Source organism: Myxocyprinus asiaticus, chromosome 4 (genome assembly GCF_019703515.2).
Source record: "Myxocyprinus asiaticus isolate MX2 ecotype Aquarium Trade chromosome 4, UBuf_Myxa_2, whole genome shotgun sequence".
Classification (NCBI taxonomy): Eukaryota; Metazoa; Chordata; class Actinopteri; order Cypriniformes; family Catostomidae; genus Myxocyprinus; species Myxocyprinus asiaticus.
This window is the reverse complement of record NC_059347.1, coordinates 21,576,065-21,602,932: the sequence shown is the minus strand read 5'-3', so window position 1 is coordinate 21,602,932 and position 26,868 is coordinate 21,576,065. Positions and strand designations below refer to the sequence as shown.

The 26,868-nt window shown below is 39.2% G+C and overlaps 1 protein-coding gene across 1 annotated transcript; it reads right to left on the bottom strand.

Moving 5' to 3' along the window:
* Positions 1-16,386: 16,386 nt before the first annotated feature.
* Positions 16,387-24,781, bottom strand: erap2 (endoplasmic reticulum aminopeptidase 2). Its single transcript, XM_051696015.1, has 19 exons — positions 24,666-24,781; positions 23,572-24,173; positions 23,099-23,237; positions 22,826-22,960; positions 22,610-22,730; positions 22,346-22,500; positions 21,813-21,926; positions 21,275-21,406; positions 21,031-21,162; positions 20,869-20,937; positions 20,521-20,696; positions 20,303-20,382; positions 19,752-19,935; positions 19,426-19,582; positions 18,298-18,482; positions 17,818-17,979; positions 17,553-17,693; positions 17,338-17,419; positions 16,387-17,247 (listed from the first exon to the last, which is right to left on the bottom strand). The coding sequence occupies exons 2-19, from the start codon at positions 24,063-24,065 to the stop codon at positions 17,101-17,103; spliced, it is 2,805 nt and encodes a 934-aa protein (XP_051551975.1). The 5' UTR covers positions 24,066-24,173; positions 24,666-24,781; the 3' UTR covers positions 16,387-17,100.
* Between the last annotated feature and the right edge of the window lie 2,087 nt (positions 24,782-26,868).

The window sequence follows — 26,868 nt, the reverse complement described above, 5'->3', positions numbered from 1 at the left end:
ATGAAGATGGAAGCAGTCCATATTTGTAATATGTTAAAATGTTTGAAGTAGCTGACCTACCAGAATGCTAGGAATTGTGATACAATGACACCTTTAATGTAATTTGCATATGACTATAATTACTTTGGAAAGTTTGTAGAACTTCTCTTTGACTTCCTGTCTTTCTAACTGTTGTATCTCATCAACTCGTGATGCTTATTGAACCTGCAGAGAACAATCAGTAAAATATCTCTCATTTGATATTGCAAAACCTGGCTCTGAGTTTTATTCTTCAATACACATATTGAGGACCCAGCTGTTACCTACTACACCATGAATCCTGTATTTTATTCCTACCCAAAGGACTGTGATGCAAGTATACCTGCTGACCAACATCAATCACAGGGCAATAGACCTTGTCATTCAAAGGGGGAAGTCCCTCAGCAGTATTGTGTTCAGCATATTCCCTGGCTTTTTCATGAGCTTCGCTCACTAACCAATCATGTTTTCTGTCCACAATTTGCTCTTGATCTAGAAGTGCATCTACTGGAAGATGCGGGTTGAATCCAAACAGCAAGTAATATGGTGAGTATCCAGTGGTTGCATGTGGTGTTACATTATAAGCATAAACCAACTCTGGCCAATGCCTTTTCTTTTCAGAGAAAAGTGTACGTAATAGATCATGGAGTGTTCTGTTAAAGCACTCGCACTGAGAGTTACCCTAAGGCCGATACGGTGTGGAGTGGGTTCTTTACACCATACATTTTACACAGCTCAGCAATTTCTGCCCTGATCAGAATGCAATCATTCAGGCACACCATATTTCATAAACCACTCTTTCAGAAGGATCTTGGCAGTGGTATCAGCCCTCTGAACCTTGGTTGGAAACACCTCTGTGAACTTTGTTAAAATATCAGTCACAATTAACATGTTCTCGAGGCCATGATCTCGAGGCAGGTTCAAGCACAGTAAAATCTACTGCCACTATTTCAAGGGGCCTTGAGGAAAGAAATGGATTCATATAAGCGTGTGTCCTTGGCTGTGGCATCTTGGTTAAGATGCACCTTTGACACTTTTTGATCCACCACTCCACATCATTATACTGTACCTGCCAAACCAGAAGCATTGTTGCCTCAACAGGTTTATGCCCTGATGTCCCATACTGTCATGAACACTTTCAAGGACCTGTTCTTTTAGACATAAGAGTAAGAGTAGCTGTTGACATTCACCACAATGTTCATCATTCACAAAGCTATAAAGCAAGCCATCCAGCTCTCTAACACACTTCCACTGCTTTATCAGTGACAGTACAGACTTTGATAGACCAAATCTCTCACGAGTGGTCAAAATCTATATAGATACACATTATTCAATAAAAATTAAAATATATATGAAAAAAGTATATATATAGAATGTACAGTATTGTACTGTATTGACATTCAGGCTGTCGGTTGATAGTCAGTTGTTAAGAGAGACATAATATAATGACAGTAATATAATTTATGACAGTCCGGTGTGAGATAAAAGAGTAATAAAGTGCAGGGCTGATGTATTTTGATCGTGGGAGATCAAGAGTTCAGAAGTCTGATTGCTTGGGGGAAGAAGCTATCATGGAGTCGGCTGGTGCGGGTCCTGATGCTGCGATACCGCCTACCTGATGGTAGCAGTGAGAACAGCCCATGGCTCGGGTGGCTGGAGTCTCTGATGATCCTCCGAGCTTTTTTCACACACCGCCTTGTATATATTTCCTGGAGGGAGGGAAGCTCACCTCCGATGATGTGTTTGGCAGTTCGCACCACCCTTTGCAGTGCTTTGCGGTTGTGGGCAGTGCTATTGCCGTACCAGGCGGAGATACAGCCAGTCAGGATGCTCTCCACAGTGCAGGTGTAGAACCGTGTGAGGATGTGGCGGTTCATTCCAAACTTCCTCAGCCGTCTCAGGAAGAAAAGGCGCTGATGAGCCTTCTTCACAACGACTTCAGTGTGGACGGACCATGTGAGTTCCTCAGTGATGTGGACACCCAGGAACTTGAAGCTGCTGACTCTCTCCACTGGTGCTCCATTGATGGTGATTGGACTGTGTTCTCTGTCTTTTCTTCTGAAGTCCACCACAAGCTCCTTTGTCTTACTGACGTTGAGGGAGAGGTTGTGCTCCTGACACCAGTGTGTCAGAGTGTGCACCTCCTCTCTGTAGGCTGTTTCATCATTGTCAGTGATCAGACCTACCACCGTCGTGTCATCAGCAAACTTAATGATGGCATTGGAGTTATGTGTTGCCACACAGTCATGTGTGTACAGGGAATACAGTAGTGGGCTGAGAACACAGCCCTGCGGGGCTCCAGTGTTGAGGGTCAGTGATGAGGAGATGTTGCTGCCTATTCTAACCACCTGGCGTCTGCTTGACAGGAAGTCCAGGATCCAGCTGCACAGCGAGCTGTTTAAGCCCAGAGCCCGGAGTTTCTCATCTAGCTTGGAGGGCACTATGGTGTTGAATGCTGAGCTGTAGTCTACAAACAGCATTCTCACATAAGTGTTCTTTTTTTCCAGGTGGGAGAGAGCAGTGTGTATTGTAGATGCAATGGCATCATCAGTGGAGCGGTTGTTGCGGTAAGCAAACTGCAGCGGGTCAAGATTGAGTGGTAATACAGAGCAGATGTAATCTCTGATTAGTCTCTCAAAACATTTGCTGATGATGGGGGTCAGAGCAACAGGACGCCAGTCATTTAAACAAGTTATGTTCGATTGTTTTGGAACAGGCACAATGGTGGATGTTTTAAAGCATGTGGGGACTACAGACAAAGAGAGGGAAAGGTTGAAAATGTCCGTAAAAACACCAGCCAGCTGGTTCGCGCACGCTCTGATGACGCGGCCCGGAATGCCGTCTGGACCCGCGGCTTTGCGGATATTCACCCGTCGGAAGGATCGGGTTACATCCGCTACAGAGACGGAGAGTGAACTAACCTCTGTAGCTTCGGCCGTGAGAGCTCTCTCCGCGAGGGCGGTGTTATTTCCCTCGAAACGAGCATAAAAAGTATTTAGCTCATCCGGTAGAGAGGCAGCGGTGTTCATGGCGGAGTTTTTATTCCCTTTAAAGTCCGTGATGATGTTAATTCCCTGCCACATGCTTCTAGAGTTGGTGGTGTTAAACTGTCCTTCAATCTTACTCCTGTACTGGCGTTTTGCTGTTTTGATAGTTTTTCGGAGGGCATAACTGGCTTGTTTATGCTCCTCCGCGTTCCCGGAATTAAAAGCGGAGGTCCGCACATTAAGTGCCGCGCGAACATCGCTGTTGATCCACGGCTTCTGATTCGGATAGATTCGCACAGTTCTGGTCGGAATCACTTCCTCTACACACGTTCTGATGAAACACATTACGCTATCAGCGTAAAGCTCGATGTCGTCATCAGAGGCGGACCGGAACATCTCCCAGTCCGTGCGATCAAAACAGTCTTGTAGCGTGGAGTCTGATTGGTCTGACCAGCACTGGATCGTTCTGAGGGTGGGTGCTTCCTGTTTCAGTTTCTGCCTGTAAGCGGGCAGAAGCAGAATGGAAGAGTGGTCCGATTTGCCAAATGGTGGGCAGGGGAGGGATTTGTAGCCATCCCGGAACGGAGAGTAGCAATGGTCCAAAACCCGGTCCCCTCGTGTGTTGAAACTAATGTGCTGGTGGTATTTTGGTGCGACTGATTTTAAACTGGCTTTATTAAAGTCCCCGGTCACAATGAACGCGGCCTCAGGGTGCGCGGTTTCCTGCTTATACTCCCATACAGTTCCTTGAGTGCCCGGTCTGTGTCGGCTTGTGGCGGGAATGTACACAGCAGTGATAATGACCGCTGTGAATTCCCTCGGTAGCCAGAATGGTCGACACAGAAGCATAAGAAATTCCAGATCAGGAGAACAGAAAGACTTGATGGAATGTACGTTCCTCTGATCACACCAGGATTTGTTGATCATAAAACATACACCACCTCCTCTAGTTTTACCTGAGAGGTCTTTCGCTCTGTCCGCTCGGAGCATGGAGAACCCCGCGGGTTCAATGGCTGAGTCTGGAATCTCCGCAGACATCCAAGTTTCCGTAAGGCAGATAACGCAGCAGTCCCTCGTCTCTCGTTGGAAAGAGATCCGCGCTTTCAGCTCGCAGAGCTTGTTATCCAGAGACTGAACATTTGCCAGTAGAATAGTGGGTAGCGGGGGTCGATTTGCGCGGCGTCTTACTCTGATGAGAACGCCGGCTCTGTTTCCCCTTTTCCTCCTGCGTTTCCGCGGCCGTGCTGCCCAGACAAAGGGCTCCGCTTGCGTGTTTGTAAACAGCGGGTCGGCATTGAGGAATGTGAAGTCCGGTTTACGGTGTGAGATCGCTGAGCCAATGTCCAAAAGTGTTTGTCTGTCGTAGACAATAAGGCAGACAACATCCAAGACAAAAAACATAAGAATTGTAAACAAAACAAACAAACCATTGCTATGTTGTGTCGGAGCTCGCAACGCAGCAGCCATACTCGGCGCCATCTTGAGTCCATCTTGAGTGGTGGGCTTTTGCTTACATTCCCAAACGGTTCAGAAAGAACTAAGAGTGGGATCTTTCAATTGAAAATCCTTCAGTTCAGCTGTTGTATAACCCGGCAGAGTAGGCATACTTCCATGAGGGTTACTGCCTTCTCTACACCACACTCTAAAGCATGAATCTGTTTAATCCTACAGCACTTTTCACCAACCATCACTAAGTCAGGCTCTAAGGCTGTTCCTTTGTTGATTATATTGCATATGGAAATACAGTCATCATATTCTGCATCCTCAGGAGTGGCAGGCTCCCCTGCTGATGACTGCCTAGAGAGGGCATCAGCAGCTGCATTATGCCGTAATACCTTAGGCGGTATTTCACTATTATGCTGCATTATGCTGAAATACCTTAGGCGGTATTTCACCTCAAAATCAAAGATGGCTAATTGAGTGATCCATCTTTGATCAATTGCACAGAGCTTGACCATTTTTAGATGGCACAGAGAGTTGTTATCTACATTTATTCATTTGGCAGACGCTTTTATCCAAAGCGACTTACAAAAGAGGAAAACATAAGCGAATCATGTTAAGGAGACAGTGGTATGAAAAGTGCCATATTACAAAGTTTCACTAGCATCAGAGTATGATTCAAAACAGATTAAAGTGCAACAAGATATATATATATCTTTTTAGTGACTGGTTAAGTGCTCATGGAAAATATGTGTTTTAGCCATTTTTTGAAGACAGAAAGTGAGTCAGCTTCACGGATGGAGTTGGGAAGGTCATTCCACCAACGTGGTATGATGAAGCCGAAAGTTCGGCAAAGTGTTTTGGTGCCTCTTTGTGTTGGTACAGCAAGGCAACATTCCTTAGCCGACCCCAGGCTTCTAGTGGGCGCATAGCTCTGCAGAAATGATTTTAGGTATGCTGGAGCAGACCCAGTGACTGTTCTGTATGCCAGCATCAGAGCCTTGAACTTGATATGTGCATCAACCGGCAGCCAGTGAAGAGAGACAAGGAGTGGTGTAACATGCGCTCTCTTTGGATGATTAAAGACCAGACATGCTGCTGCATTCTGGATCATTTGCAGGGATCTAATTGCACATGCAGGGAGGCCTGCAATGACAGCGTTACCGTAGTCCAGTCTAGTTATGACAAGTGACTGAACAAGAAGTTGTGTGGCATGTTCAGAGAGGAAGTGTCTTATCTTCCTGATACTGTAGAGTGTAAATCTACATGATTTTGCTGTCTTTGAGATGTGGTCAGTGGAATTTAGTTTGTTATCGATGGTTACCCCTAGATTTCTGACCGTTTTGGAAGGCGTTACTGTAGTTGTACCCAGCTGCATGGTGATGTTGTGTTCAGCAGCAGGGTTGGCTGGAAAGACAAGGAGTTTAATCTTGGCTGGGTTAAGTTGCAGGTGGTGTTCCTTCATCCAGGCTGAGATGTCTGCCAGGCAAGCAGAGATTCGAGCAGTCACTGTGGTGTCGTTGGGCTGGAAAGACAAGTAGAGTTGCGTGTCATCAGTGTAGCAGTGGTAAGAGAAACCATGTGTCTGAATGATAGGTCCCATTGATGTTGTGCATATAGCAGAAGTGGCCCAAGCACTGAACCCTGAGGTACCCCAGTAAGTAGCTGATGTGGCTTGGACACAGAGAAGGGCAGAGAAGTGTGTTGAATGTTCTAATCAAGCTGCGAGTGTCTGTGGTGCTGTTGATCTTGTTCTGATAATAGGAAGTTTTTGCAGATTTAACATTATCTGAAAAAGTTACAAGCAGAGACTGATACTTACCTAGATCTGCTGGATCTTTAGATTTATGCCACCTTCCCTCAGCTGCCCTGAGTTCAGTCCGATGTTCACAAAGGATGTCAGAGAGCCAGGGGCTGGGTGGTGTAGTACGTGCTGGCCTAGAGGAGAGAGGACAGATCTTGTCTAGACAGATTGTTAAAGTAGAGCTTAGTGTGTCTGTGGCAGTGTTTACATCAAGGGTGTAAAATACATTTTGTGTGGGAAGAGAGGTAGAGACAGCAGTGGAAAGGCAAGAGGGTGAAAGAGAACGGAGGTTACGGTGAAAGGAAACCAAAGGTGGAGTCTGTTTTAATATAGATGGGAGAGTCATGTTGAATTGAACAAAGTAGTGATGAGAGCAATCTAAAGGAGTAACAAGAATATTTGAGTTGGTACAGTTACGTGTTAAAATGAGGTCCAGTTGGTTGCCCGATCTGTGAGTTGCTGTGGTGCTTGGAAAGACTAAGTCAAATGAGGCCAGAAGAGCATTAAGTTCAGTGGCCTGGGGCTTGTCTGTGTGTATGTTGAAATCACCAAGAACCACAAGTGGCCTACCATCCTCCAGGAAGGAGGACAGCAGGACATCCAACTCCGAGAAAGTTTGTCAGCTGACCTGGAGGGTGATAGATGACAACAACAATTATTTTTGTGGGTTCCATTGTAGTAATACATGGAATTCAAAAGTGGTATTGTTACATAGAGAAGAGTGTGGTGAAAAAGTCCATTTTTTATGAATGAGCAAACCTGTTCCCCCACCCCTACCGGTGTGTTGAGTGGTGTGAGAGGAGAAGTGAATCTTATCTGTGATGGCCACAAACTTGGAACCCAGTAGATAACCACGGAATGTTTCAGAGATAGCCCACTTGAGGGCCAGTATCTCAAGCTTCATGCTACTGTAATTTATTTCATTCTTTTCAGCTTTACGAAGTCTACTACTGGCATAAGCTATGACTCTCCTACACTTACCCTGCTGCTAGTATAAGACAGCATCCAGCCCTTCACTGCTCGCATCAGTCTACAATGTGAAAGGAAGATTGAAATCTGCATACCCTAACACAGGAGCAGAAGCTTCTCCTTAAGCAGCTCAAATGCTGATTGGCACTCTGATGACAGCAAAGCACTAAACTCTCTCTTTGTGGTGCCAAACTGCTTGATACACAGATTCACTAAATCATGAAGGGGGCTGGCAATTCTAGAAAAACCCTCAATGAACTTTCTGTAGTAACTACAGAACGCTAAGAATGAGTGTAATTCCTTAACTGTACTGGGAATTGTCCATTGCATAACCGCTTCAACTTTAGCTGGATCAGTCCCAATACCTCGAGTTGAGATCTGATGACCTAAGAAAGTTACTTCTTGCTGCAAGAAATGACACTTTTCAGGCTTAACTATGAGACCTGTTTCTTTTATAGTCTGTTAAAGACTACTTCGTCTCTGCAAGTGCTCTGGAAAAGTGGGGGAGTACTTGGCGAGCTCTGTGCACTTTGCTAGTTTTGAATTATTTTTATGTTATAATCCGGTGAGATTCGATACACCCTGCTACATATCTGTTCTTTGAAGTCAACATGGTAAAGAATTCAAAATCCTCGAGCTCTAGAGATATTAAAAGACACTTACATGCTCAAGCTGAAACCCCTGACAGGCCCTCAGACCAGGGACTTGGTTTGGACGGTGCGGCGGTAGAAATCCAGCATCAACTGGCGAGCATGTCTGTGATGCTGACGAAAGTTGTTGCTGACTTAGATCACACTGTAATATGTCGATGGACTGAATGGAAACGATGGAAACAAAATTGGTTGGTTTCAAGATTGTCGGAGGTCGAGAGATGGATTGATTATCTGGAGTCATCGGAGAGGGAATTAGCTGCTAATCCGCTAGAGACCAAGATAGATATGGAACGCATTTTGGAAAAACTGGAAGACCTTGAGAATTGCAGTCGGTGAAATAACGTCCGAATTGTTGGAATTCCTGAGCATGAAGGCAGAGATATGGTGAAATTCCTAGATGAGCTCTTCCCGTGTCTGCTCGACATAACAGGCGATAAGATGGAGCTCACTGAGTCCTGGCTCGCAGATCCACTGAGGGAGACAGGCCCAGATCAATTCTGGCCAAATTTCTGAGATCATCCAATAAAGATCTTGCATTAAGCAAGGCGAGGAGCAAAGGAAAGCTTTCTTGGAAGAATCAAAACATTTTCTTGTTCCTGGACTGGATCAATGGAAGATCACTTTTGCACTGATGTTTCTGGTCAAACTGAGAATAGATACAAAGAATGTCTGCAAAGTATTTACATGTCCCAAGCAAGCACTGTCCATCAAGAAACAATGGGTGAGTCTCGATATACATATATTTGGCTGTCCTAAGAAGCTGGGCACCATTTTTTGTTTCTGTTTGTGTTGGTTCCACCTAGCGGCTGGAGTTTCTTTTGTGGAATAACACTCCTTCAAGAAACTTTTGCATTGACGGAAGATTGCTTTTACACTTACATCATACAGTATGCTTCATTCATTAAAAACATCCAAAGCACGAGAACTCATGGGGTTGGAAGGAAATATTAAAAGTGCTGAAGCAGAGCTGAAGTGGCGAATGTCATCTGATTTGTTCAGAGAATTGACCCGATTGAAACACAGATATAATACTATTTTGTCGTGGAAGATGGAGTTTTGGCTATTCAGGGCAAGACAGTCATACTTTGAGTCGGGGGACAAAGCAGGGAAGCTTTTGGATAGATATATAAAGCAGAGAGTCTTTTTCTACCATTCCCTCAGTGAAATCTGCTGGTGGTAAAATATTAACCTTGGCCAGTGATATTAATAATGCTCTTAAAGTATTCTCTATAGTACTCTATAGTTCCACATCCTTGTCTACTGATGAAGATATTAGAACTTTTGTGGACCATTAGAACTCCCTAAACTGACGATGGAGCATAAAAATTATCTTGATTCTGAGATAAACTTGGAGGAGCTTAGTGAGGTAATTAAGGCCTTGCCTACAAGCAAGTCTCCAGGGCCAGATGGCTTTGCCGCCGAGCTTTTTTAGATCTTATGCTACAGAGCTGACTCCAATTTTGTTAGAAGTTTATATGGAGTCATTAAAGAATGGGAAGCTTCTGCCAACCATGACACAAGCCCAGATCAGTTGGATTCTTAAAGACAAAGATCCAAGTGAGTGTACGAGTTATCGTCCAATTTCCCCCATCCAGCTAGATGTTAAAATATTGTCAAAGATTCTGGCTAACTGATTAAGTAAAGTTTTGACTTCTCTTATACAAATAGATCAGGTGGAGTTTATTTGGGGTCGTAGCTCTTCTGATAATATTAGGCATTTCATCAATATCATGTGGTCAGTGGCGAATGATCAGACTCTGGTCACGGCCATCTCACTTGACGCCAAAAAGGTTTTTGATATGGTAGAATGGGATTATCTTTAAGATTTTGGAAATATACGGATTTGGGATTACTTTTATTGGATGGATTAAGTTACTTTATAGACACCCGGTAGCAGCGGTACAAACAAATTGATTAATTTCAGGATACTCTGGATAGGGGCACCAAGCAGGGTTGCCCTCTTTCCCCATTATTGTTCTGTCTTGCCCTGGAACCATTAGTAGCAGCGATAAGAAGGGAAGATGATTTTTCAGGGGTGGTGGTGGGAGGTATGGCACATAAGCTTTTGCTTTACGCAGATGATATTGTTATTTGTCTCTGACCCTACTAGATCTATGTATCCTGAGAATTTAGAAAAGTTCTGTGGAGGCAATGCAGAGTCAATTGGTCTAAATCCGAAGCTTTGGCTCTGACAGCGTACGGCCCATTGACGGCTTTCCAGCCGGGCGCCTTCCAGTTGCCCAAATAGAGCATTAAGTGTTTGGGCATTTTATTTCCAGCAAATTTGTCTGATTTAGAGTTAATTTTGACCCCTTAATTAAAAGGTTTATGCGATGTGAACAGGTGGGTTTCATTACATTTATCTATGACTGAGAGGGTTAATGTTATTAAAATAAATTGTATTCCACAATTTAACTACTTGTTACAATCTCTCCCAGTAGATGTCCCCCTCTCTTATTTCAAGCAATTTGATAGTATAGCGAAGTCCTTCATATGGAATGGTAAATATCCCAGATTACATTTTAACAAGTTACATAGGCCGACTGACAAAGGTGGGCTAGGCCTACCCGAGATTTTGTTTTATTATTATGCATTCGGTCTCAGACATTTGGCTCATTGGTCGCTTCCACCTGAGAGAGCCCCTCCCTGGTTTTGTATTGAACAGGAAGTTCTTGCCCCATTTTGCCATTACAAAGCCTATCAAACTAATCAGAGTAGTTAAGTCACACCCATTATCCCGCATTTGCACTCGGTATGGACAAAAGAGTGTCCAGAGTGTGTAATTCGGACATTTATTTAAATGTTGCATCGAGCATATGGCTGAACCCTAAATTATGTATTGAAAGGTCCCCTTTCTGCTGGTCAGAGTGGATTGTGAGGGGGGTTACTACACTCTGTGACCTATATGAGAGTGGAGTGTTGAGAGCTTTTGAAAATTTGGTTCAACACTTTGAGATTCCTAGATCTCAGTTCTTTAGGTAATTACTGCTGCGTCACCTGCTTTATAATATTTTTGGGAGTAGCTCACACTCCCCTAAAGCAGCAGAAACACTGGGAGAGGTGATTACTGCATTTGGAAAAGGTCATGAGGCATCAGTGTATTACTCCCTGTTAATTCAGAGTCTGGGGGACGGAGCTTTGGCTTCTATTAAGAGATTATGGGAGAAAGATTTAAACTTGGTGTTGGAGGAGAAAATGTGGGCTAAGATTCTAAAAAATGTCAAGTCTGCATCTAGAGATGCAAGGGTTCGCCTTATGCAATTTAAGATTTTACATAAATTCTACTGGACCCCATCTAGATTATATAGGCTTGGTCTTAAAGACACACCTACCTGCTGGCGATGCCACTCAAAAGATAGAGACACAATCCATGTTTTTTGGGGGTGTGCTAAGATTCAAGAATTTTGGTTAAAAGTTCAGATTTGCTAGAGTTTAGGGACTTATTTGTTAAAAAAAAAAAAAAAAAAAAAAAAATGGAGCAATTAATTATTTTTATTTTTGTGGGACTCTCTGGGAAGGGATGTGGAGAGTGTAGTTTAGTTTAATTATGTATGTTTATTATTATTTCTATTTATTTTTTTATTATTGTGTTACGTGGGACCACAGGGGTGTTCATTGAGGGTCAGGGTGGGATTGTATTAGTGGGGTTTGAATGTAAAATGTTGATTCCTTGTATATATGTTGGGTTTTGCTTTGTCATGTATATATGAATCAATAAAATAAAAAATTAAAAATTACAAAAAACAAAAACATTCTCTTAAAGCAAATCTAAATTATCTTATTTGTTGCTTCAAGTAAATGTATCTTGTTTTAAGGATTTTTAGACCATTTTAAATGGAAGACAAAAACACTTGATAACAGGAATTTTTGCAGTGAATTTCTTTACTGAATTAAACTTAAAAGTATTTTTTCCCCCCTTTAATTCAGTGAATATCATTTTGAGGTATTTTTAAAAGATGATTTTGTCCTCTATTGTTAGTAAGCACATTTAATATAACCTTTTGAGTGGGGCACATGCTGAATAATCTGTTAAGAGCTAATGATTAATCATTGCAATAATTGCCGAAGTCAAATTATCGGTCTAATAATTGTTAGTAAGTACCTTTAATTGTTAAAATGTAAATAAAAAGTATAAAGTATAAAGTTAAAAGTATTTTCTGTGTGGTAAAATTTTCCAAATGCTGGTCAGGACATTTCAGATTTTCTTAAAGCTGATAGGGACATGTCCATATAACCCCTACCTAAATTTATGCCTGTGCTATTTTAAGTTCTGCTGGTACTTTGATGTATAGTTAGTGTATTGAATCAATTCCAAATTTCCAATACAATGTTGGTAGGAAAAAAATCAATGAATACTAACAAAGACAGTCCATAAACTGACAGAAGCTTAATGTAGTACAGGAATTTAAGTAGTTGGGAATCACAATTGACTCTTAAATTTCTTTTTTTTAAAAAAAAAACACGAAGTTGTAAAAACACAGACAGATACCTGTTGTAACAGTGTACAAGCATGCACGTAAAGGTAGACAAAAACCTTGTCGCGTGGGTGGGCGGGCAGTAGATAACGATAACGCTCAGAAATGCAAGACAACAGGATTAATTGACAAGACTTTGCAGAGAAGTGTGGTGAGAACAGAGTTTATATACACAGGGAGTTGATTAGTGAATGAAGATCAGGTGTGAGAGTCAACGTGGGAAGAGGGGGATTCTGGGAAGTGTAGGCGGGGTTGAGGTTAGTACTCGGGAGAAGGGGATCTTGTGGGAACAGATAGAGAGGATATGTTTACTGTCCAAAAAGCACACTTAGTCAGCATCAAAGTAATCCACAACTTAGCGGAAGCACAGATTTAAAGTTAAAAGCATTTTAATTAGCAATTTGTTTTTTACACAAATGTATAGATTAGTGCCTGACCGAGATATTAGACTTTCACCGATACATCGGTATCGGTGTATATTTTACCAATATGCGCCAATATGAAACTTTTTTTCAGAACATATAATGCAGAAAACAATGCTTTAGAATTGGTGTCATTACGTAGTTTGTCCAGCAGAGCGCGCTCCAACTCCATTGTTTACAGAGCTGAACTGACGGTGGCTCTGCAGACAGGGCGGAGTTCAGCGGTGTCATCACACGGTAAGTTGTTAACTAGTGTGTTAAATACATACTGGAAACTTAATAAACAATGACTCCATCATTTCCCCTTTTCAGTATAACTAATATAACGTTAACCTTGTCCCTGACAACCATGTCACTTATGTCTGTTTGTATATAGCCAGCTATAGTTTGTCAGTGCAGTCAGTAATGTAGCAGATTGAAAGGTAAACATCAGAGCATCTTTTTGTAGCTCAGCAGACAAAGGTGCGGTGGTGGATTGTGTCTGTTGAGTGTTGATTTCACACTATGTTATTACCTAGTTGGTGAGACACAATTCTGGGAAGTAAAATAAACAATGTCTGTCTTTTACTCTCCTTGACAACAAGCTTATAGCTAACTAGCTAATCATGTAGCTAATTTCATTGTTGTCAGCTGAGTGGAAGCTAATGTGTAAACATGTATTCACCAAACTGTTTTGTTAAGGATTCACAGTTTGGTACCCCCTTCAGCCGAACAATTCCAGTCATTGCATTTATAAAATGTAATATTTAAAAGTCTGGTTTTCCACCATTGAAAGTTTCCCCTGAACTTGTACAGCAGAATACGGTGTAACACTGCTGCCGCTGTTTATCTCTTGACTCGGCAGTATTAATATAGTCAGCTTTTGACTTGTACTAAACAGTAATACTGATGTTTATTTAGCTATTTATTTTATTTTTATTTATTCTTTATTTTAATGGTCAGCATTCGACTGATACTAAACAGTACTGATGTTTATTTAGCTATTTATTGTATTTTTATTTATTCTTTATTTTAATGGTCAGCATTTGACTGATACTAAACATACAGTACTGATGTTTATTTAGCTATTTATTGTATTCTTTATTTTAATGGTCAGCATTTGACTGATACTAAACAGTACTGATGTTTATTAAGCTATTTATTGTATTTTTATTTATTCTTTATTTTCTCAATTTTCATTTCTAGAATTAGTTGACAATGTATAATAATAATGTCAAATTCATAAAAATATTTGTTTGAGAAAGCAGCCTTCTGAGTACCTTTGCATAGTCATATTGGTGCAAAATCGGTGAACAATCCACATAGAAAAGGTCTGTTTTCCTTCCAGTTCAAAAATTAAATATATCGGCCACCATAAAATCGGTATTGGTCTAAAAAATCCCATATCGTCGGACATTACTTAATCGACTGGAGTTGCGTGGATTACTTTGGTGCTGCCTAAATTTGCTTTTTGGACTGTCAAAAATGTATGTCCATTCACTTGCATTGGATGAAGCTAAAAACCTGGGATACTTTCCCAAAAATCTTAAATCCTGTTCTGATGAAGAAAGAAGGTCATGTACATTATCAGCAAATTTTCATTTTTGGGTGAACTATTCCTTTAATTCTAGCAGTGCTGTCTTAGGGATATATATATATATATATATATATATATATATATATATATATATATATATATACAGTTGTGCTCAAAAGTTTGCATACCCTGGCAGAAATTGTGAAATTACCTTGTTACGCAGGTCTTTTGACAGTTCTTTTCTGCTCCCCATGACTCAGTATCTATCCTGCTCAGTGCATCCACGTGAGAGCTAACAAACTCATTGACTATTTATACACAGACACTAATTGCAATTTAAAAAGGAAATTAACCTTTAATTGCCATTTAAACCTGTGTGTGTCACCTTGTGTGTCTGTAACAAGGCCAAACATTCAAGGGTATGTAAACTTCTGATCAGGGCCATTTGGGTGATTTCTGTTATCATTATGACTTAAAAAGGAGCCAAACAACTATGTGATAACAAATGGCTTCATGTGATCACTATCCTTAAATAAAATGATTTTTTGCATGATCAGTCATATTTTCAAAATCAGTGCCAACATTTCACAATTTCTGCCAGGGTATGCAAACTTTTGAGCACAACTGTACACACAATGGCGGCCAAATATTTGGAATAATGTACAGATTTTGCTGTTTTGGATGGAAATTGGTACTTTAATTCACCAAAGTGGCATTCAGCTGATCACAAAGTATAGTCAGGACATTACTGATGTAAAAAAAACAGCACTATCACTATTTTTTTATCAAACCTAGACAGGCTCCATTTTCAGCAGCCATCACTCCAACACCTTATCCTTGAGTAATCATGCTAAATTGCTAATTTGGTACTAGAAAATCACTTGCAGTTATATCAAACACAGTTGAAAGCTATTTGGTTCATTAAATGAAGCTTAACATTGTCTTTGTGTTTGTTTTTGAGTTGTCACAGTATGCAATAGACTGGCATGTCTTAAGGTCAATATTAGGTCACAAATGGCAAAAAAGAAACAGCTTTCTCTAGAAACTCGTCAGTCAATCATTGTTTTGAGGAATGAAGACTATACAATGCTTGAAATTGCCAAAAACTGAAAATTTCATACAAAAGTGTACACTACAGTCTTCAAAGACAAAGGACAACTGGCTCTAACAAGGACAGAAAGAGAAGTGGAAGGCCAGATGTACAACTAAACAAGAGGATCAGTACATCAGAGTCTCTAGTTTGAGAAATAGACGCCTCACATGTCCTCAGCTGACAGCTTCATTTAATTCTACCTGCTCAACACCAGTTTCATGTACAACAGTAAAGAGAAGACACAGAGGTGCAGGCCTTATGGGAAGAATTGCAAAGAAAAAGCCACTTTTGAAACAGAAAAACAAAAAGAAAAGGTTAGAGTGGGCAAAGAAACACAGACATTGGACAACAGATAATTGTAAAAGAGTGTTATGGATCTTAACCCCATTGAGCTTTTTGTGGGATCAGCTAGACTGTAAGGTGCGTGAGAAGTGCCCGACAAGACAGCCACATCTATGGCAAGTGCTACAGGAAGTGTGGGGTGAAATGTCACCTGAGTATCTGGACAAACTGACAGCTAGAATGCCAAGGATCTGCAAAGCTGTCATTGCTGCATGTGGAGGATTTTTTGATGAGAACTCTTTGAAGTAGTTTAAGAAGTTTATTTTTTTTTTTTCAAATTGTAATAGTAATTTTTCACGTTATTAATGTCCTGACTATACATTGTGATCAGTTGAATGCGACTTTGGTGAATAAAAGTACCAATTTCTTTCCATAAGAGCAAAATCTGTACATTATTCCAAACTTTTGGCCGCCAGTCAATATATATTAAATGTCATGTTTTTATGATTTGTTGGAGATTGGTTTTCATTGTTATGATGATTTCTAAATTGTGTATTGTATGAATAGACTGTATTTTAGTGTAATTTTGTATTGTGACATCAACCTGCCCATGGACAGCAAATGAAAATTAGATGTTTTGGCTAAATCTGGCACATTTACATCAGTGAGATTAATACTGTATGTATTGACCCTGACAAATAAATAATAATAAAAAATTTGCGAGTGTTGGACAACATTGTGTATACTTGCTGGTACATTACTGATATATGTTATGGAATTGTTTAAAAAAAATTATGGTTTGGCTTCTGTCAAAAAACGATATTAGTAAGGTCCCTACATACAGTATATACCTATATATACATACTCAAATAAAACTGTGAAACATAGAAACTATAAAATCTTATTTTTTCCTTTGAAGAAACCTTATCATTCTGTTTCATGGGAAAACAGTGCTGTTTTTGGGCTAGACTCTAGAGACATACCTTAATACCTTATATAAAGCAAAACAATGTATTTATTCAAACCTCACACAGTTCCATCAGTTCATCTGCTTCAAGTACAGTTTTGTGCTACTCATTCATCTATTCACATTCGTTTAAAAAATGTCAGAGACAAAGAGCAGAAAACAAACACAAAATCCATTAGAGGTTTAAAACACAGGAGAAAAGCATAATTGTTTCTAAACCCCCTTATCTAAGAAAACCAAAAAGGCAAACATATCAGGCATTATACAAGCTATCACTCAACTTCATCAAAACATAAACCGAACAGGTAAGAATAACAAATAAAAGCAATCGAAAGCTTGTGAAAAGTCTTGTGAAGCTTGATTTACTTATGATACCGAACAGTAAAACATTATTTCGGCACACATTTCTTGTGATTATCCCATAGAGTGAAAATCAGGACTAGAATACTTAAAATGTTGGTCTGTAGTTCTAGTTTAGTTGAGTCTTTTCTGCAACCAACTCCTCATGGTCTTTAGATTCCTTGTGAGCCACAGGATGTTCTTCTCCACATTTTCTGTGGCCACACGTGTGGCACGCAGCTGAGATACCTGCTCTGTGATGGACTTGAAGAAAGCCTTGACCTTAACACATAAAGAATAAATAGCAGCACTGTAAATGAACTTTTAAAATGTGGATGATCATGCCCTCTGAACAACAAATAACCAACCTACCTCGCTCAGCTCCTCTGTGGATGAGAACTGAGTAACAGTGCCAACAATTATTTCTCTGATTCCAAAAGATCCCAGTGGAAACCTTTGATAATGAGAAAACAAAAACTCTGAAGATGCAAGTATCAACTACTGTACAGTATACTGCTCTTTATAATTGACCTTTTTAACTTTATAACAAAAATACATTAAAATAAAAAGCAGTGGATTGCACTTACTTCTCCACTAGTTCATCCCAGTGTTTCTTCACAAAGTCCCATGCTAGAAAATGACCCACTGGATTTCTGGCCACAAGGTATATAAGTGAGGGTAAGTCCTGAATTTTTATCACAGTTCCATTCAATCCAAGTTTCAGTAATCTACAGAAAAGATGGAGACAGAAAATATGGAGACATACAGTACAAAGCATTGCATGATTTTAAACCTAATTCATCATTCTGCATGTATTATACAATTAATTTTGATGTAATGATACCAAAGCACCTTAATAGTTTTTCAGAATCCTTGCTGTTTGCTAAAGCTGAGAGAAATTTGCTTTTCTCTGTTTCACACATGGAGACGCCATACTTTTCCAGGAGGTAGGTCCAACCGTTGTCACCCTGAGCTCCAATCATGTAGACTGTCTTCGACACATCAGTGGGTAGGCTGTATAATACAGAAAGCAATGCCATAATCATTTTAAATTATAATAATGTGATTTGTTCTATTGCCACATTTTGTCATGCACCCTGTTGATCTTATGATTTATTAGTCTTGTAACTGATCTAAAGCCACGATACACAGGGCAAAATTTGAGACATATCTTTAAGAGTCGCTCAAATTATTCACACTGATTTTTGCTTCATATACACATTGAATCAGGCATTTCTCACTCATCTCTAGTGGCAAATTTTCCATGTATTCCTCTTCTAATAGTCATGTATGAAAAAGTGGGTGGTGATGGGTGTATTGTTGCCAAGTCACCTGATTGTACCATCAGATTCCACCCAGTTATCATAGAGTTGTTTAGCTTTTTCCAGGCAGGGCGGATAATCAAAATCACATGCGAGGGAAAGAACCTCTTCACGCAGTCTCCGGTCTGAGACTGTTCCATCATCGCTCCACGACTGCTTGTCAATCACATCTCTGAAATACTGCAAGATGTAGATCTGTAGGACAAAACCAGACATATAGTGGCTATACACACATACAAGATAAAGTAAACTCAGAAGCCTTGGAGATCTGATTTTGTCAGGAAATATCTCAAATTAAAATGCAATAGGTGGGTCCGCAGGCTCCCTTTCTGAAATGAATGACTCTTTGACAGTAGTGTGTGGAGGAATGAGGGACAGTAAATTGGATTAGACTCCAGCATAATCTTCTTTACATTAGAGGTTAACCGATATATTGGTTTTACAGATTAACTGGTGCCGATAGTTACCTTCTGGAACCATCAGTTATCGTAAAAATCTGTGCCGATAGTTGCCAATTTTTTATTTTTTTATTCCTCTGTGGAATTCTAAAGTTAAAATGGCAATATATGTTAAATGAAAATGAGAGTCACTGACACCTCCTGGTGATTTTCTGTCTATAAAATCTTTCATCATTGACAACGTTCACCCATATTTTAACCTCACTTCAATGCATATACTGTATATATTTTTTTATTAGATAATCAAGTGTTTTAAATTGATGCAAGGGCATGCAAAGAAAAATGCGACTATATGGAAAGGTCCCTCGTCAGCACATTCTACATGTCTCTTCATATCTTGCGAATAATAATAAAATGTATTCCTCATTAAACCTCATCTGTTGAAATATATACATAATGTACAAAACCTGTCATCTGTTGATTATATAGGCTATAAAATTAAATCTTAATTTGGTTAATACCTAAATATAGAGCATTTTAATGGAGCCAAGTCTCTGTCATTTTATAATAAGATTCCCCTGTGTGTTTCAGGCTTGTTTAGAGTTAAAAGCAAAAATATGTAACATTCTATAAATAAATTTTAAAAACTATCAGCCGATTAATTAGTTATAGGCCTTTTCCACCACCTTGGTTATCGCTATCAGCAAAATCCACTATTGACTATCCACTTCTTGTCATACCTTGAGATTTTGAGTAACATCAGCTGCGTTTCTCTTCTCTATCAGCTTGTAGAACGACTGTAGATAGCCAAGCCCTTGCAGTAATGGTACATTGTGGGTCTCTGATTTCAGGTAACTGATCAGATCTAGAGCTCTGTCTAGCGACAGTCGCCCTGCACTGGAGATAAATACAAAATGAAGAAAATTGCATTACAAAATGAGGTCATCACATAATACAATTATGCTATTTTTGCAATTTATTATAGAATTGTTTTCACTGTGAGAATCCTGAGTGCTTTATAATCTCAGTTGGTTTGATGAGACCAGTGGATTGCACAGTATCTTACGTGACTAGCTGAAAGGCGTTGTGAATGAGACTGGCTCTGTCCTTAAAGCTCAGAGCAGTGTGATTTACTCTCAAGAGCTCCGTCAGGGCATCCCAGCCATCCTCATCATAATTGACAAGGTAGTATCCATTCATGTCTGTGTTGACCTTCACCCAGTCTACATCTTTATCCAGGGTCAACACATCTGGGTTTGAGAAATTGGTATATTTAAAATGTATGTACAGTACAAATGTACAGTATATACAGTAGCTCCAAAAAGTATTTGGACACTTAAGACACAGTTAAAAATGTATGAATGTCACTACATTAAATAACATTTATTTTAAAGAAATGACTTCTAACATCCAATGAAAATGACCTTAAAAACAATTTGAAAATGTTCAGTTAGTTAGGTTAGGCAAGTTAGTTCAGAGAAATGTTCAAGGATAATTTTCTTGCAGATGACACTTGCACTTCTTATCGAACGTAATGACATTTTAAGTGTGAATTAACAATCCAAATACTTTTTGGGGCCACTGTAAACCCTGTGAAGGATTTAGCTTTAATCATACCTGACTTTGTATCCATGATGCGCCTCATCTCATGATCAGAGTGACTTGTTTTATATGTCAAAGGGATGTGCCACAGGTAGCTATTGAGAAGAATTTGCATAATGTTATGAGGAGACATATGAGAGAACTTTTCAGTGCCCTTAAATGTTATGGTGTTTCAGTGACAATTAAAACAAAGTTAGAAAGAACTGCATAGGGTGCTTTAGTGTTGTTTTTACCCATCTTGCAGTGAATGCCATGAGGGATCATCTGGCTGGATTATCTTTAAGAAGCGCTCTTGTCCAATATAAAGTCTTCCTCCTTGCTGCTTTACTGTGACCAGTGGGACGCCCTTTTGTAGAGTCCATGTGTACATCATTTTCTTTAGGTCTATATGTTCCCCAGCAAAACGGTACTGGACACAGAAGAATAAACAAAAAATGGTCAAACTCACTTTAAGAATCACTCCTCAGAAGAGGGCATTGTGTGAATGGCATACATTTTCTGCATTTTGTATTTGTGGAGTGCTGCAAATTTTAAAAAGCTAAGATCACATATTTTATTTATGATGTGAGTGATATATTCACCGCATTTTTGGTGGCTTGGGCACTGCTATAACAGTGTTCCCCTGCTGTAAAATCCTCCTCAGAACATGTCTGTACAAAGAGTGAAGAGAACATGAGTTTTTGTCATGATGCTCAATTATAAATGTATGACAGAGAAAGGCAGTCGATGAAGTAGTGATGTACTTTAATAAGGCTGTCCCAGAGATCTTCATTTCTGGCATTGCTGTACCTGAACCTCCTGAGGTACCGAATTATGCCACTCTGAAAGCCGTCATCAGTCAGGAAATGTCTCAGCATGTGGAGAATACATGCACCCTACAATATTCAGTGACAAAGTAGATGAATATGCAAAACAATCCAGAGCTGGTATTATCCAGAAAGTGCCAATAATTATCACTTTTTATGCTATTGAAGTGTGTTTTCTCACCTTGTCATAGGACACAGTATCAAACATTTCTTTAATCTGGGTGGGATTTTCGGCTAAACTGGAAATAGGCCTGGAAGAATTTAGAGAATCCCGTCCAATAGCGCCAAAGCAGGTGTCAAGGAAGTTGTCCTCCTATCATGCATTAGAAAACGAGTCCTTTTTCAAAACAAGTTTTAGCTACAGAAACATGGGTTTGGATTTTGTAGAATGTATCAGTAAGGGGCCGTTCACACTGAACACATATGTGCGTCCGGCTACGCTGTTTTCAACTGTTTTTCTTTGTAAACATGTTCAAGACGGATGTCTTTGACCACGGCGCCGCATCCCGCTCTTCGCTCAAAAGTACTGCACTTTTTAGATGCTGTGCCAAGTTAAAGGAACTTAAACTTTAAAAAATGTGCCTCAAGAAACATTTTGTTGCATTCATTGAGCTGCATCTAGGTTTTTTTTTAATGCAAAAACACGTTCAGTCTGAATGGACCCATATAATATGTTTTTTATAACTGTGACAGTAGAGATGTCTGAAGCTTGGACATACAACTTTAAGCTCAGGGTATACTGCCTCAACTGAGACAATTTCCATGTATCGGGCAAAGCCTTCGTTCAGCCATATGTCGTTCCACCACTCCATGGTCACCAGGTTTCCAAACCACTGAGAAACAACAATAACAGGTAAGATTAAGAATGTTATATATATATATATATATATATAAAGATGTATTTTAATTTTAAGGAGTTTTTATTTGTAGATATAGTCTAATATCTTTTGAACAACCCTGCTGGTAAATCCAGGTTAAGATTGCACCTGTTTTCGGGTGCAGTACTTGGTTTCTAGCTGATCCAGTCTGGACATTAGCTGGTAGCCCATCTTGGAGCAGCAACAAAACCAGCTACCTTTTGGTCATACCTTATTGTGGTCAAGCTGGTTTGAGGAACATAGTGGCTTGTCAATCCATAATTGACCAGCTCGGACAAGTTAGAAACAAGAAGCCATGTTCCAAAACAGCTACCATCTTAAACTGGATATTTCACCATGTGATGTTCCTAAATTCAGCCTTTTTATTTACTAACCTGATGGGCAAGCTCATGTCCGATCACCATTGTAACCCAGAGCTTATCAGAGGATGATGAGATGTCAGGGTCATACAGCAGAGAGGTCTCCCTGTATGTAGTCAAACCCCAGTTCTCCATAGCGCCTGACTCAAAATCTGGAATAGCTATAAGATCTGGCACAGATCATGAAATAAACAACGATGTAAATAATCCACTAAAGAAAAGTGCCTATAAATTATTCCTTGACACATTAAAAGATAAGTACAAGCCAGATGTACTCACCCAGTTTTGGAAGCGGATAAAGAATGTTGAAATATTTTTCATAAAACTCCAAAAGCTTCAAAGCAGCCTCAAGAGCATAGTGTGTCTGATGCCATTTCTCTGGAACTGCATAAATAGAAATCTTTGGGAGAAAACCAAAACAGCTAATTCAAATGTCATGTTCACAGATTTTGATGCAACACTTTGTTTAAACATTTCTAAGCTCTTGTTACTTACATTGATTCCAGTTGCAGTTATTCCACTAACAGATTTGAAGTCACAAACAATGAAGGCCAACAGGTAGGAACTCATTCGCAAACTAACTTCAAAATGATCTTCAAACAGACCATTATCAATTTCAACAGTTTGTTCCTGTAAAAAAAAAAAAAAAAAAAAAAAAAAAAAAACAAACACAAAGATAATTCTTTGGAGTTTTCAAAATGCAGTGGCTTTTCTTTTGTAAAATGGGTCTGTGCATTGATGAAATAAATGCATGTGTAATGTGCTTACTAATGGCATGTTTGACAAAGCTATGTGTGATGGTCCTCTCCTTATTTTGACAGAGTAATTGGCTTTGAAAATGGGCTCATCAAAACATGGCAGTGCCATTCGGGCAGATGTAGGCTCAAAGTGGGTGGATGCCAGGACCCTTTAGGGAAAAACATTATGTACAAAACCAAATTTTATTATTTAGCAATTATTTTCAATATGTAATGCAACATAGTTCACTCAAAAATGAAAGTTCTGTCATCATTTACTTACTCTCATTTTGTTCCAAACTTATATGACTTTCAATCATAACAGTCGATGAGAGTGAATGGTGACTGAGGTTAACATTTTGGCCAATATCTCCTTTTGTGTTCCACGGAAGACAGAAAGTCATATGGGTTTGGAAAAACACGAGGTTATGTAAATAATGCCTGAAATGTCTTTTTTAGGTAAACTATCTCTTTAATATTAGACATCAGCAACTTCAGTAATACCTTGTCTCTCCTCCTTTCGTTCTGTAAGTACTCTTATAAAATCCATAGAACCCATCACTTAATGGTGCTCCAAATTCCAAAAAAAGGAAGTATTTTTCACCAGAGGTCAGAATCTTCGGGGAGAAGATGGCGATCTGTTCATGTGAAGGATATTCCAGCACAGGGAGCACCCTATCTGACACATGAGCCTCCTCTTCATTCAAAACAGTGGCTGTGAAGATCTTAAGGTTCTTGCTGTGTAGGACCACCCAATTTGTGTTGTTTTTTACATCGATTTCAATCTTTACAGAACCATTGAACCTCAAAGTGGTAAGATTGGGATGAATAAGTAGATGGTAATGGACAGGCACTATGTAGTTTGGCAGGCGGACTTTACTCCATGGAAATGGAAGACCATTTGTTGCCAGGTTATCGCCTGCAGAATTAATACTTTCAGAAAACTGAATACAAAACAGTAACTTAATAAAGAGTAAGATGTAAAGCGAGAGATGCATATTGGAAAATAACTTGTGGTTATTGTATTTAGTGTTAGTTAGTCGATATTGATGGTGGTATCACTGTCGCACTGTGGAATGGTTTGACATAACGGCAGTCACTGTACCCTGTGGAAAGAAAGGAAAGTTAAGGCTCACATGAGGTGCCTGTGTAAACAAATGTAACGCTATGTGTTCTTACAGCACATAATGCTGGTAAATTAGCACAGGTGCTGTACATTGCTTGCAATAATCAACTGGTCCCATTATTTGCATTGCACACTGAGCATATGTTACTGAAAAAGAGCATTCTGGAACATGCTAGAATTATCTATAAACAAAATACTGATATGTCATGCAAAATAAAAGACCCACACAAGTGTGCTTATAATAACATGCATGGGAACAGAACAGTGCCCATCATACTTCACTATCATAACACTCTGTAATGTGATACAGCACCCTCTTCACGATAATACACGGAGATCTACTCAGATACAGTACAAGCTCACTAGCCTTATTCTGGCATGGTTCTGTGACACTGTAATCGGGTCTCTGTAAAGTAAAAAACATTATTTCTGAACACACTCCATTTAACTGTTACAGCAAATGTGCTTTTACCTGAATTTCAGCTGTATTACTGTGGCTGCTGCTTTCATTTTCTCTTTCATTTGTCCTGCCCTCAATTTCCTGGTTTGCAGCAGCTGCTGGGCATGTGCTGCCTGGCTGTGTTTCAGTATTTCAGTGACAGCACAGTGAGTGGGGCTCAAGCCACAGAACAAAGGAATGACCTACAGTCATCAGCAAGTACAAACAGCCAGGTCATGTCAGGGTAGTAAACATGCCAAGCCCAATTACTGTAAAACAAGATGCTAAATTTGTTTGTGATTTCTGATTCTGAATTGTGGTTCTGTTATATGATGGGGCATATAGTGAAAGTGACTTGTGGGAAATAACCTTGGCAGATAAATTCATTGTTGGGTTACACTTTACATTAAGGTTCCATTTGTTTACATTAGTAAATGCATTAGGTATAATGATCTAACATTGGATAATATATTTTGGTAACACTTTACAATAAGGTTGAATTTGTTAACATTGGTTACTGTAATTACATTAGTTAACATGAACTAACAATATTTTTACAGCACTTATTAATCTTGGTTAATGTTAATTTTAACATGTTCTAAAAAAAAATTTTTAATTAACAAAGTATAAAGTTACAAATATACCCCCCACCCCCCACAGGCTGTCTCCTTCGTGTTCCCTAGGACTCTTATTTTGAAGTGTTTCCCCCAGACTACGTTACCCAGTATGCACTGCCCTCATCACTGTCATTAGTTCCTGATTGTTCTCAACTGTTTTCCATTCCCTCATTAGCTTTTGTTCGTATAAATACCCTTTAGTTTTTGCATTCCTTTGTCAGTTCTTGTTTGTTGTTTCCCTGTCATCATTTTTATTAAAGCCTGCACATAGATCCTATGTCTCATCTCAGCAAACATTTGTTATACTATCACTACTAATATAATTCAAATATATTATTTAATAAATATAAAAATAATGGCAATTATCATTAGTGTTATTATTTAATATTATACTACTTATAGTAATATATTTATTATATTAAATAATAACAATACTAATACAAATAATTATTATTTTTGTGGTTGTTGTAAATATATATGCAGTATTTAGTAATTAGTACATGAATTAGTAATAAAAGTAATAATATAGTATATAATAAACAATAATAATTGTATAAAATAAATTTTTATTATTTTTATTATTTGTTTTATGTTGCCCGAGTCTGCACATGATTTTAATGCATTGCCCACATTCAAAGGTTTATACTGAGCCTGTACCATTTATATATTGTTTGTGTGCTTCCATAATGGCAATACATACCATTTATATATTGTTTGTGTGCTTCCATAATGGCAATACATATTCACTGGTGATATAGGTTTACATGTATACAACACAATGAATGTTGTTCAGTTCCCATCTTATGTTAGTTGTATGGTTAAACCTGATGTCCTTCTATAACTCAATTGTTCTCTCTTTACAAGTATGGTATGATGAATTGTAGAAAAGCATAGGCTATCTTGAATTTTTTGTCTGAGTGCACACTAGCAAAGGAAGAGGAGAACAATATAGTTTTTTATTTATTCTTATTCATTTCATTGTTTAAAATACAATTTAAAGGATAAGTTTCCTCTTGCTTCGCCTAGGATCTGTGGCTACAGTATGGGTCAGTGAGCGGTATATTAGAGTGCGTGAGGTTCCTGTCACATTCAGGGGTGCATTAACGCACGGGCTTACACAGGCTGAAGCCCAGGGGCCCACAACTCTCAAGGACCCAGCTTGCGGCATCCACCACCCCATTTTCCCCATCCATGTTCATGGGAGAAGCGCGTCTAAACACTTGCAGCGGGAGATGCGGTTATTGACACGGAGATGGTGCGCAATCGTGAAAGGCATCTGTGTAGTGCATGTTCAACGCACAGCAGTTCCACTTATTTTATTTGAAATATTTCATAAATTTATGTTTAGATTGTTTGTCATTTATTGTAAAATGCTTAGAAATTTATTTACTGCTTATTAAATGGTTGTGTTCTCCCTGTTAGAGTCAAATGGTTTGGACCTTTAGATGAAATGTGCTGTGCTGTGCTGTGCTGTCTGTCTCGAGCTTAAAACTTTACCTGTTCTATTTTATGTACATTTTTGACCAGAAATGTGTATAAAGTTGTCAGAATGAGTCAATAAAAGAAAATATGGACTCTGAATACTGCTTTGTGATGCTTGCTTGGTCCGCATTTTCATA